Source organism: Sebastes umbrosus, chromosome 2 (genome assembly GCF_015220745.1).
Source record: "Sebastes umbrosus isolate fSebUmb1 chromosome 2, fSebUmb1.pri, whole genome shotgun sequence".
NCBI lineage: Eukaryota > Metazoa > Chordata > Actinopteri > Perciformes > Sebastidae > Sebastes > Sebastes umbrosus.
Window position 1 is genome coordinate 10,483,386 of NC_051270.1, and position 13,452 is coordinate 10,496,837.

At 41.1% G+C, this 13,452-nt stretch overlaps 1 protein-coding gene across 9 annotated transcripts in view; it reads left to right on the top strand.

Annotated features, from left to right (window-relative positions):
- adcy7 (adenylate cyclase 7) overlaps positions 1–13,452 on the top strand; it is a 62,101-nt gene that overhangs the window by 28,861 nt on the left and 19,788 nt on the right. For all 9 annotated transcript variants that reach the window (XM_037796818.1, XM_037796812.1, XM_037746133.1 and 6 more), the window contains 5 exons: positions 305–1,039; positions 6,949–7,146; positions 7,588–7,752; positions 8,129–8,278; positions 13,174–13,334. In XM_037796818.1, the coding sequence (XP_037652746.1) occupies positions 875–1,039; positions 6,949–7,146; positions 7,588–7,752; positions 8,129–8,278; positions 13,174–13,334 (839 nt within the window). In that variant the 5' untranslated portion in view covers positions 305–874. The remainder of the gene's footprint in view (positions 1–304; positions 1,040–6,948; positions 7,147–7,587; positions 7,753–8,128; positions 8,279–13,173; positions 13,335–13,452) is intronic.

A 13,452-nucleotide genomic window follows, 5' to 3' on the forward strand; every position in this document is an offset into this window, starting at 1 on the left:
TCGCAGAGTTCAGGTATGAATAATCATGTGCTCATCGAGGGATCCGGATATTTATGTCTCACTCTCCCAGTATTCCCAGTGAGTCACATGTAGTGCCTGATTACAACCTGCCCTTTTCACATGTTACAGCCTGGTTCATTTTCAAATCAGTTGAGCCATATTTTTTCTTGTATATGCCCACGAAAAAAATATATTTTTTGTTAGTCTTGGACAATGTTTGTTTTGTGTGTGTGCCACCAAACCTTTAGTAAAATAATTTCCTTTTTTCTCCCTGTCCTCTCCCCTCCTTCCATGTGCCTCTAAGGAGCGGAGCTGCCAACCTCACCGCTCCATTACATCCCGAAACCTGGTGGGATCACTGATGACCTTTGTTGCTGCCCTCACCGGCTCCTGTTTTCCTCCTGCTCTTCCTCCTTATCCCTCTCCTCCCCTTTCTTAAACTCCCCTCCCCCCTCCTCCTCCTCCTCCGTGTCTCCCGGCCCCAGGCTTATTACTCAAACCCACTGCAGGGAGCAACACAGTAGCTGGCAAAGGATGAAGCGGGTCTGCCTGCCAACGCCAGACAGAGGATAGAAGACACAAAGGGACCAGCGAAGGGGAGAGAGACAGAGAGAGACAGAGAGGACGACTAGTGGAGAGAGTTACAACGGAGCCGTGAGACAAGCACCAACAACATTCAAGATGCCACACCGAAGGAAAAACACAAGTTTCACTTGAGCGTCATGAGCTAGCAAGGGGCCCCTAACAGATCTAGAACTGTGGACTTCTTAACAAACTTCTGGCTCACACACACACAAAAGTTGTGGAGACACACTCTCCTGCTATCTGGGGCTCCTTGTTAACACCTGATATGCCTATGTAAGGAGCGAGAGCCATGCCAGCCAAGGGGAAGTACCTGTTGAACGACCAGGAGCTGAAAAATGAGGCACTATACCGCAAATTCTCTTGCATCAGCCAAGAGAAGCCGCTGGTGCTCCTGCTGGGCCTCTCCATGCTCTCCTGTGTAATCCTCCTCATCCTCTTCTTTGCCCTTCGACTGGTGAGTCTTCACATCTTTATGTTTGTTAAAAACTGATAGAATTTTTGCTCTGTTTGCAGATTTCACATTGGTCATGGAGAGAGTTGAATATCCCAGAGTATTTTAGGTTATTGAGCATACTAGTGCAGAGCCTGTTCAAAACGTGCCTGTTTGGAACGGGCCGGTTGCTTCGCCTCGAGTATAGCTACCTTGAGCTTTCTCGAGAGCCGCTCATCCAAACAACTTCACACTCGACACTGCGCTCCATTGGGTCTTGAGCAATACACCTGCCACGACATTGTTGCATCCCCTAGTAGGGATGTGACGGTGAGGACATTTTCCCACCGGTTAATAAACTCGTGACAACACAGGTGTTACTGATTACAGACATTTTCAAGGAAAGATGATGCTGAATATCTGTAGAGCGCTTGCTTTGATCTTTAATGTCGGGTGGCTGTGTGTCTGGCCTGTCCGGTCGAGCTTTCGCTGCGGGGCAACAGATTTCCACTCTGCGCCACACACACCGGCTGTGACCGCTCCGGTAAATGCCTCATTAACGTTATGGTTCCCTTATAGCTTTAGGTTTTAATACGAAATATTGCCAAATAGGCGCTTTTGCTTTTCACTTTTACAACCAAATCCTCTGCCATCGTCTTGTCTGTCAAATCCCTCTCGTCCCGTGTGTGTAAAGTCTGACTCCTGCTACTCTGTGCTGAGACTCCGTATGGAGCAGATACTTTCACTCTCAGTCTGTAGCGTCAGTCGTCCAACTATGTGTTGATAACACAACGCTAATACGGGAAAATGAACTAAATGGGTTTTATTTCTATAAAGATGCTTATCCGTCATCAGACCGATAGCCAATGGGCTCAGAGATTGTTCGGACATCGACGAAGAGCTAGCTGTTCGGCGGTGTAACAGTTAATAGGGGTCCCCCTCTCAATACCCTACACAGTTTGTACATAACCCACTACTAACAAATATGTTAGTAGAGCTTGCACTCGACATTGCACTTCCTTGGGTCCTCAGCAATACATCTGCCAAGTGTGAAGTCGGTCTGATGAACGGTTGAGAAAATCAAAGGACAGGCAGACAGAGACTCTTTCCATTTTAATTAGATGTAAATGTTTGAGTAGTTGAGTTATTTGCATTTGCCAGTTATCTTAGTATTTTTGTGCCTTTGCAGTGCACATGGTGCAAGGGTGGGGAGGAATGTCACAACAAGATGATAGTTGGCGCAAGGCAGAGTGTTGACATTTAATACAAACTGAGTTGTCAACTGTTTTCAACACATGGTTTAACACATGTTAAACCATAAGTTTAACTTTGTGAGCATAGAAAAAACTACTATTGAACTCACCAACGCTCTCCTCTAAACAAATTTTTTCAACTCTCTAGTCTCTGCTGTCTAAAAAACATCCTCTCTGTCCTGCTGTTATTCCAGACATGTCTGAGCGCGCCGCGACCCCTTGACTCACCTCTTCTGTCGAGCCATGACGTTAACCTGTGTCTCTAGGGCTTATGGGAAATTGTGTTTGTTAGAGGCTGCTAAAAAACATAAATATTGAATTAACACCAATATTAGATAACTACCGTTTTTATCTAAAAACATATGAAGCAAGCCACACAACATACTTTTCCACGGCTGTTCTTTTAGTAATTAGAGTAAATGTCAATGGGATTGTGCATGAGGTTTTTTTACTTCTGCAACAGCACCCATAAGCTCCGGTTTCACTTCGGCTCTCTATAGAGGTGTTAATTGAATCATAAGTTTTAGCATTAAGGTCATAGTTAGTGATGGTGTTGTACTGGGCTGCATTATATTGACAGATGTTTCTAATATTCTTATTCATTCATTATAAAAAAAAAGTATGAAAATTATAAATTAAGATGTATCAAGATTAGGGCTGTCAATTGATTAAAATATTTAATTGCGATTAATTGCATGATTGTCCATTGTTAATCACGATTAATCGCAAATGAATCACACATGATTTTTATGAATAAATATGCCTGCGTTATGCAAATGTATGTATATATTTATTATTGGAAATCAATTAACAACACAAAACAATGACAGATATTGTCCAGAAGCCCTCACAAGTACTGCATTTAGCATAGAAAATATGCTCAAATCATAACATGGCAAACTCAAGCACAACAGGAAACAACAGCTGTCAGTGTGTCAGTGGGCTGACTTCACTATGACTTGCACCAAACTGCATGGGATTATCATAAAGTGGGCATGTCTGTAAAGGGGAGACCATAGAACCCATTTTCATTTACATACCTTGAGGTCAGAGGTCAAGGGATCCCTTTGAAAATGGCCATGCCAGTTTTTCCTCGCCAAAATTTAGCTCAAGTTTGCAGCGTTAATTAGCCTCCTTCACGACCAGCTAGTATGACATGACATTCCTTAGGCCAGTATCTTCACTCTAGCTTTGAAACTGAGCTACAACCTAAAAATCGCAAAGTTGCTTTAATGCGTTATCGCGTTAACTTTGACAGCCTTAATCATTGAGCTTAGCAAATTATTTTAGAGACTCACAGCCCTGTAGCATTTTCTATCGCTTTGATGGTGCAGAGAGGATTCAATGAGTTGGACAGTGTGTGGGGACTAATGTGGCACATTAGCACAGCAGCAGTAGCCTGATGTTTAGAGAAGCAGGATGTGACTGGATGGTCAGTTTAAATCTCTAGGGTTGACTGTTTAAATGTGACAAATGAAAAACTCCCTCCTCTGCCTCAGCAACTACTTAAATAAAGCACTTACCTCCCCTTCACTACCACAGTGCAGCTGTCCAGAAGTGTGAATGAGTGAGTGATTGCGTAACTGTTTGAATGTGAAGGAGGACATCGCTGAAATAGACATGAAAATAGGATGCATTTTTCAGTTGCTTTCCCTAGATTTGAAAAGGGGACAGGTTAGAAATGCATCTATTAAACCACATCAGGGATGTGTTTGATAATGCTGATGATATTTCTCAGTCAGGAAATTGTCTTGCCTTTCTCCACAGAGAGGTCGGGGGGGTCAGGGTGAGCTACCGAGCAGCAGCCCGGGAGCTGCTTAAGTTCTGCTCAGAAATAGTTCAACAGAAGATATGCCTGCTGACACGAGGTCTATTCACTTAGGCACCGTCTTCCTGCTAAGTAAACTAAAATTATGCGTTTAAAAGCTTTATAGGGTTTGTTTGAAGAGTGAATTAAGACATCAAATTTGTGGTTAAAACAACATAGCTGTCAAAGTGTTGATAGTGTAATTGTTCTGACTGTGACAGGAAAAGGCAGGTATTCATTGACTTTGGCGTCACGCTGTTGATTTTGGCATGATGGCAGGTAGCGTAGCAGTCGGTCAGTCCAGCGGTTCATAAAGTGAACTGACAGCTCGTGTCCCCGCACCGGAGATTAAATTACTTTCCACTGTTGGAAAAACACATCTTAACCTTCCCTCTATTGTGTTGCTGTTGACTATCTGGCACGCTCCCTTTCTCTCGTCATTGTGCTTGTACATAAAGATCTTCCAGTTACACAGAGTCTGGCTCCATCCCTCATGTATGTACACACGTGTTTATTCACGCATTGATTTAGTCCCTTGCTCAAACATACAAACACACAATTTTATGTTATGTTTATGCTATTTTTAGTTACTCCTAGATTGTAAAATGCTTCGTTTTTTGCTTTTTTTTAATATACAAGTATGTAATAAAATTGTATAAATCCTCAAATAGTCCATGAAATAAGGAATAGTTCCACAACATTATTCAATATTCATATTCAATAATAATTATTATTAGGTATTCTTAGATCGCTGTTTGTTATGTATAGAGGTGCGTGTGTGTACAGTAGTGCGGCAGCGGCACAATCTCACCGAAGCTTCAAAGCCCAAAAAATGGTATTCGGGACAGCCCTCCTCATCCATCCCTGGACATACCATCACTCACTCCTTCTATTCCTTTTCTTTCTCCTCTTAGCTGTCTTCCCGCACACACACAGTTGCCAGGGGTACAGAAGAGTTGAGAGAAAATGTTAGGATGGAGCTTGTATAATGCTGTTGTTAAATGCAAAGGAGGGGCAGGGTTGCCTGTTTGGGGGTGGCTACCGGTGTCAAAAAGTCACTGTCAACTTATATAACTCCTCTCCAGTCGACATCGGATGAAGAGCGATGCTTAGAGGAAAAACTGGCTGAGCCGACGTTCCAAGTGCCACTCGTGGCACCAGTCTCAGGCCCTGATTGGATGGAGAGATAAGCAGCCTGTTGTCTGGGTTCTTAAAAAAACTATATCCGAATACAATAGGTCTATATGTTTCTAAGAGCTGTGAGAGTTTGTGGAGTGCATGTTACATATTCAGTTCCTCCATACAAGGCTCTTGTTTTGTCATTTCACACTTTTTCATTTTTCATCCTTGACCCGTGCCTTTGTTGTCTATAATTGCTTAAAGTCATGATGATCTGGTAGTTGAGGCATTCTTCACCTTTGAGCTTATTTTAAGATACACATTTTTCACTTGTCTGTTTAGTCATAAATAACAGAAATACAGTGTTTAAAGCTGTCAGGAATTTGCCCTGGTGACATTACTGCAGGAATATATCATACTGGCAGAAATGGTACAGGAACAACAGGACCATTTGCACATTTAGTGTGAAGGAACAATATTACAATATTATTGTTTATCTACATAAATAAAGTGTTCTATCAGAAAGAACCTGCTGATACTGTATAATGAAAAGTATGCAAATACTACAGAATATCTGGCTTCATTTGAGCTTTTAGTCCTTGGTGTGCCATTGTAGCGTTCACATGATTGTTGCTCCTATTCATATAGAATAATTGTTCTTTTTTCCGCTCACAAAAAGACTCGCAGCTACATAGGGAGTAGAAAGTGCTTTAGTTGAAATCTGGCCTTTTCCAATGCTGCCATGGTAACCAGAAAGCTCAACATACAATGCAGAGATGGCCTTCTCTGAGCAGAGATCTATTAACACTGACTTTGTGCGTCTGTCTCACTCTTGAGCTCTCTTTTAACCCCTTGTTGTCCCTCGTGCTCTCCCTCCGACACCCACTCTCTCTCTCTCTCTCTCTCTCCCACTTACACCAAGACAGTCTCACACGTGTGTAGGCTTGTTGCTTTCATGCATGCATTTACTTGCCCAACACACACATACAGATATGAACACAAACATACAAACATGCTTCTACGCGCACAAAATGCACTTTTTTCCCTCGCCGTGCTTGCTTCTTACTGTACAGTAACTCAGTCAAGGAGATGGTGGCCTGGAGCAAACGGGACAGGATGCAGAGGCAGATTTTATGGAAAAACTCCTACATAAGCCTCAATGCTGATGGATATCAAGGATATCAGGAACATCTTATAACTGTCTAAAACCTCAGATTTACTTTCAGGGTACAGTCGGATATGCAAGCAATAAAATACTGATTAAAAAAGATAAGCATTTCATTTATTTGACAGTAGATTCTAATGTTTATACAGAGGGGTGGACAAAATAATAGACTTGCCATACAAATAGCATACAAACATACAATAGCCCTGCATTATGCCAATTTGGTGAAACCCCTAATGTTTGTTTTTTGTTGAGACTTGTAAAGGTGTTGATTAAAGAATTAAAATGGTCTTGTTTGAGGTTGTAGCTTATAGTGTTGTTAATATCCTGTAAACTATTTCAGTCAGTGTTGGTTTCAGTATTTGTGACTGATTTACCTGCACCTTTCATCGTCCCTCTGCAAGTTGCCTAATGTAGTCTTTAAAACTAATTTATAACAACTGTCTTCTATTAAAGCTGACACATACTAGTAATTGTACTATGACTTATGTTTATATAGTACTTTATGAAATGCCATCGCATGATTTACTGATATTACTGTAATAAAACGTGTGTTTATTTTCCTCCTTCTCCCCCGCGGCTGGAGCAGAGCGCAACGGAACACTGTGCCTTTGTGAGCGTGGTGAGCGGCAGCCTGTGTGTGTTTCTGGCTGTGTTTGTGCTGGTGTGTACGGAGATACTCTCACAGCGATGGAGGCGTCTGCTGGGCCTGATCGTATGGGCTACACACCTCACCATGGGCTACACCTTCATCTTCAGCGGCCCCATCATTCTGCCTTGGGACCAGGTAACCTCATCTCCCAGCCGGGTTCAGATTTAGGTTGTATTTTTTTTTGTTGCGAGTGACTTTTATAATATGATCCTCCTACGCAAACTTGCAGGCATGGCAATCTTACACAACAAAACACAATGTACACAGATGTGAAGAAGCCCCAGAACTATTACCTAATTTCATTTTTAATGTTTCCCATCTCTAGTATTTAGATGACAGATCATTTGAAAAAAAAACTTGCATTGATTAATCGCATTTTCTAGTGTGTATGCACTTTATTTGCTGATAATAGGTCTATACAGTGTTATACACAAGTTTCGTGAGTTCTGTTACCACACTTTTAAGGCACCAGATGACCCAAAATGATTAAATGGTCGCAGCATTTAGCAAAATGTGATTTAGTCGTGGCGTAACAGATGACTTCTTGAAATAATGGAACCTCCTCTATGTTTCCAGGTGCCTTTCTTCCTCTTCATCATCTTCACCGTGTACACCATGCTGCCATTCCAGTTGTGGTACGCCGTGGTGCTGAGCGTCATCTCCTCGCTGTCCCACATCATGGTCCTCACACTGCGCCTCACCATTTACGAAAATAAGCAAAGTTCTTACCTTGCACACCAGGTAAAACTAGTCGGGTAAAAACTATGTCATTATGTTATAGAAATGTGTCTGTAAAGCTAAAGGATAAGTCTGCAGCTGTGTGTTGAAGACTTCAAGATAATACTGGTTATTTAAGGACAATGTTATCTCCCTAATGAAGCTGCAGTTCAGTATTTTTGTGTAAATATTCTTCATCATTAAATTTAACAAAAAAATAATGACCAGAATTTAGACATAATAAAATGTTTGGCCAGTGTCACATACAAGAAAATAAACAAAAGTAAAGGTTGAAAGTAAAGCTACTAACAAAGTAAATGAGTAATCTCTACAGGGGTTCAGATACATTCATGTGTTTCCATTTGAGCTCTAACTTTTGCTACTGTGTCTGTTTCTGTAGCTGCTGTCCAACGCGGTGGTGTTTCTGTGTGGCAGTGTGGTGGGAGCCTTCCATAAGGTCCTGATGGAGAAAACTCTGAGGCAGACCTTTCAAGACACCTTGAGGTGCCTGAGCATGCGGATGAAGCTGGAGATAGAAAAAAGACAACAGGTTAGTGTAACTCACTGGCTGTCAAAGAGTAGTTTATAACGAGTCGCAAAAAGAATAGCTACACTGTCTCAAGAAAAGGCAATTGAATATGAAAACCTGCAGTATGTTTCCAAAGTCTTTCAAAGTTTGGCTGACTACGTTAGTGCAAGTGTCCTAATAATAATAATAATTTGATGAATTTGTGTCCTCATTAAGAAAGGTATAGCAACAATGACCAACACATGCATTAAGAAACATATAAAAATAAATCACAAACACTCACTACTTAAAGGGATAGTTTGGGTGTTTTGAAGTGGGGTTGTATGAGGTACTCTAGTTTGGAGAAACAGACAGGAGTTACCGCACAGAAGCAAAGCAATAAAGCAATGCACTGCTGTGGACGGGGCTGGCAGCAAAACATATTTTAGCCACCTAAAAGAAAGACCCACTTTAAAAAAATCTATCCGTTTAAGTGTACGCTATATTAGCAACCCCCGTGTTCTGCGAGGTAAAATTACAGGTTTTTTATGGAGTCTGGTGGCTTTGGCAGGAGCATACATGGATACCACGGCTTCAGTTTTCTCATCGAAAAGGGCTGTCTGGCTGCAAGGTAAAGCGGTGAAAATATTCTTAATATAGCGTACACTTAAACTGATATTGAATTTTTTAGGTCGGCCTTTCTTTTAGTTAAAATACGTTTTGCTGCATGCCCCGTCCACAGCAGTACATTGCTTTGCTCCTGTGGACTCCGGCCTATTTCTTCAAGCTGGGGGCGTGCCTACTGCCATCTACTGTAAGTAATACACTGACTATGGATAAATACCTCGTACAATCCCATTTCAAAACTCCCCAATTATCCCTTTAAAGGACCAGTGTGTAACATGTTGGGGGAACAATTAGCAGAAACAGAATATAATAATCATAACTATGTTTTCATCAGTGTGTAATCACCTTGTGTTGGAAAAATACAAACATGTGCACATTCCTAAGGTCATGACAGGTGACACTCATTGCCCCTAAGGCCTATTTCTGTTTAGGTGAGGGTCACCTAGTCAGCGAACTTGTAGAGCCTATTTGAGGATAAGTAACCCTAGTGTTTATTAAACCTTTAAAAGACTTTCTCTTGATTTTCGAGTCCTTCTTTACAGAAATTGCCTCTGAAACTAAGAATCGTTGTGTTTTCATTAGCTTAGAATGAGCCTTTCATATCTACATTGGGAGCGGGTCCTCTTCACAGAGTCTGCCATGTTTCTACAGTAGCCCAGAATGGGAAAAAAAACAACCACTGGCTCTAGAGAGAGCCTTTCACGTTTTTACGTTACCTGAAGGCTACCGTAGTTCTCCAACACTTGTGTTACTGCGGTGACGTGAGCTGCAGAGTGCTAAACCGTAGTACCGCCAGCTGCCGTCTGACTTCTGTTGCTCCTAAAGTAGTCTTATTACGAAATGGCCTCTGAGTGAGGCGAACGACGTTACCACGGTTTTGCACTCGGCGGGTCACATTACTGCAGTCTTGGAAAGGGAGGAGTGAACGGAGGGGTATTCAGTTGGTGGAAATCTGCAACTTCACCTCTAGATGCCGCCAAATCCTAAGTACCTTTTAAGATTATAAGTAATACAAATCTGGAAAAATCTAAATAGTGAAATGCATTACAGTCTGCATGGCATTAGGATGATTAAATGGGCGCCTGACACATTTGGTTAAATTAGGCCCACACTACATCCATACACACTCTCATCAGGTAATGGTAAAAAATAGGATGGCATACCACCATTTTAATAGCGAGGAAATCTGTACTTTGTTTTTTAAGCCAATTGTGATGAGCATTGTAATACCTTTTATTTTTTCTGCATAATCTTTATTTTAGTAACCTCACTGAATGGAAAGAAACATTACAGACAAATGATGAAAATAGCTAGACAGTAATCGTTATTGCCATACTCTTATAATTTTATTTCATCTTTAAGCTTTGCCTTTGGCTGGCCTCATGGTGACTCTCCCGTGGATGTTTTCATTGCGACGAACAAATCCTTCTCAAATTAGATTTTCCTGTGATGCTTTTTAAATTAGATGCATCTGCGCTGACTTGCTTCGACTTCAGAGACATTTTTAAAACAGTCATTTGTTATGGCTGTTGCTTAGTGCGGGGACATAAAACGTGCTGACAGGGAAGCTGCTGTGTTGCCTAGCAGGACAGGAAGGAATGATTATAATCGTTAACATTTAAACCTCCTGTTGTATTTGAATTGGGACTGAAAAAAGGAGCCGGGTGCACACAGTTAGCCAAAAAGAACAGGGACATAATAGCATGGGGGCGGCGGGGATCCAACAACGTTCCTAATGGGGGACCAATGAGGAACTCACATTGTGTTCCCACATTCATTTCAGCAGGAGGGAGCACAGTGTGTTCCTCCTGAAATGCTTCTACCTACTGCTTTCCCATAAATCAAAGTAAATGTATGCATTTTGTGACGACAGATTTCCATATTTAAGATATGTACTATACATAAGTAATTAAAGTGATTTTATTCATTTAGAAATGAAAGCCTAATGGATCACAATTAGAGCAGCACTATGTCATGTGACACAGCCTACAGTTGCCCATCATCCTCTATACAAAGGCTACTTTATGAGAGGTGAGTTATCGTGGGAAACTAAAAACGATCATTCACACACACACACACACACACATACACACAAAATTCATTGCCTTACGTGAGTATTTAACCCTCTCCCACATGTTGCGTCGTCACAACCCTGATTTAAAAAATTATTAACTTTTGATTATTTTGTTTTTTGTTTTCTTCAACTCGAAATCTCAAATTCAGTTTGAATGTTTATTTTAGTTATTTTAAAAAAAGTAATCAAAAATGAAAAAGCTGGAATGCTTTGAGTCAAAACACATTCACCTCTTTGCAATAACACCCCCAAATTAAGTTGAGGTGCAATTTTATTATTTTGAGTCCTTGAGATGTCTGCACAACCTGGAGAGTGTCCAGAAGCACTCCAGGGAAATAAAAGGCTTGTGACAGCACACTTTTGCTTTTGCAAAGAGCCACATGGAAAATGTTAAAGATCCCGTGGTCTAATGAAAAGTAATCTGAACTCTTGCTGTAATGCAAAGCACTATGTCAGACCAAAACTGGGCACAAGTCTGTAGCCAAAGTGTGGTAGTGATAGCATCTTGCCAAAGGGATGGGAGGTGTTTTCAGCTCTATTGGCTAACAAAAAAAATAGAAGGATCCATAAATAAAGCAACATGCAGGAGATTCAGAGAGCCAAATGAACACTGGCTTCCAAGGGTCTCAACTAAAACGCATGGGGGAGTCAGCGTTTAGCCACTCTGGCTTTAGTCTCTGGAGCAATCTGAGGATCTGAGGGACTCCACCTCTGTGGACACGTTTAAAAGAATCCTAAAGACATATCTTTTTAGCCCTTTATTATTAGTTTTTAAGTCTTAATCATTGCTTTTTCTACTATTTCTATTTCTTGAGTGACTTTTATTTATTTTATTGTTGTAATTTGTAGTCTTGCAAAATTCTATTTATTGTTTTATTTTTTTGTCTGCTGTTTTAATCTTCCTCTGTGAAGCACTTTGGGCTGCATGGTTGTATGAAAGGTGCTATATAAATTGAGTTAAGTTGAGTTCAAAACAAGAATGTGAATGTCCTTAGGTGGCCCGCCTGAAGCCCAGATCTAATTCCCTTCAGATAATCACTGTAATGAATTGAACATAATTGTTCACACACACACACACACACACACACACACACACACACACACACACACACACGCACACACCTCTCATCCCACCTGACCTACCTTGAGCAAATATCAAAGAAAGATTCAGGAAGAAAATGTCAAAATCCAGATTTTACTAGCTGAAGTACATAATTATGACTCACGGCCTTGTCTGCTTGAATACCTGATAAAATAATATTTAATTTTCAAGCACAGTTCTAAAACCAAATTATTAACTTATGTCAGACAAAATCCTCCACACACGAACACTTTGCTTTGGTCTCGTACCTTACAATTTCTAATATTTGTTCTCCTCCATCTATCTATTTACATACTCTTGTTCACTCTGAAGCACTTTGTGGTGACTGTATTATGTTAAAAGCCGTTCTGTAGATGAATTTAACAAGCAACAACTTGACTCAGTAAGTGAAGTCAGATGATCTAACCTGACGCCCCTCTGGTGGTTTGAAGAGGGATTAATCATTCCTTGAGAAGTTGCCTCTTCAGATTCCTGTCTTAATCAAGCCATTGGACTTTGAACACTTGCCAGGCCTTTGTCTATTGTGGCAGACTCGTTCCAATGTTATTTTTTTTAACTGAAGTAATGCATTGTGCCATACCCATGCTGGCGCAATGTGGAATATTCTTCCTCTTTATCATGTTTACCATTATTTGGCTATCAAGGCGGCACAGTGATATAGTGTTTGAATGTATTTGGTTGAAACTGTATGAACGTGCTGGTTCCTTTATAAACCATCCCTGCTCTGAATACCATGCAAAAATTGAAGGGTGTCGGGAGAGCACTGACGCACTAATGGTGACACCACAGGTACAGATTGGTGCCTGTACTGTGGTATATCTACAATAGTGACATAGAAGAAGTGACAGGCACAGGTCAAATAAAAAAAAGTCCTGATTGTTCAGGTGAACGGCGCTCTGACAGATGCTTGATGAGACAAAAGTTCATAACTGGATATTAAAGAGTGTTGATGAGGTGGGTCTGGGAGTCTGAGCTTGTGTGTGTGTGTGTGTGTGTGTGTGTTGTGGCTGTTCCCAGGTAGGCTTTTTTTTCTCATCACTGTACATTGAGTGTGACAGTCAAATAAGCCTGGCTCACCTAAATTGCTTTTATATAACTAATTGTGTGTGTGTGTGTGTGTGTGTTTGCTTGCAGGAGAACCTGCTGCAGTCTGTGCTGCCGGTCTACATCTCCATGAAGATGAAGCTTGCTATCATGGAGCGCCTGCAAGACTGTAAAGACAAAGAAGAACAACAGCGACTGGTCAAAGATAACAACTTCCACAGTCTTTATGTCAAGAGGCACGAGAACGTCAGGTACAACCACAAGCCACCTTAAAACACATGGAAAGCCATAGATTTTTTGATTTATTGATCATTAACTAGCCCTCACCTCATCATGGAAGTCTTGTTTCCCTGGTCAAACCATGCACTT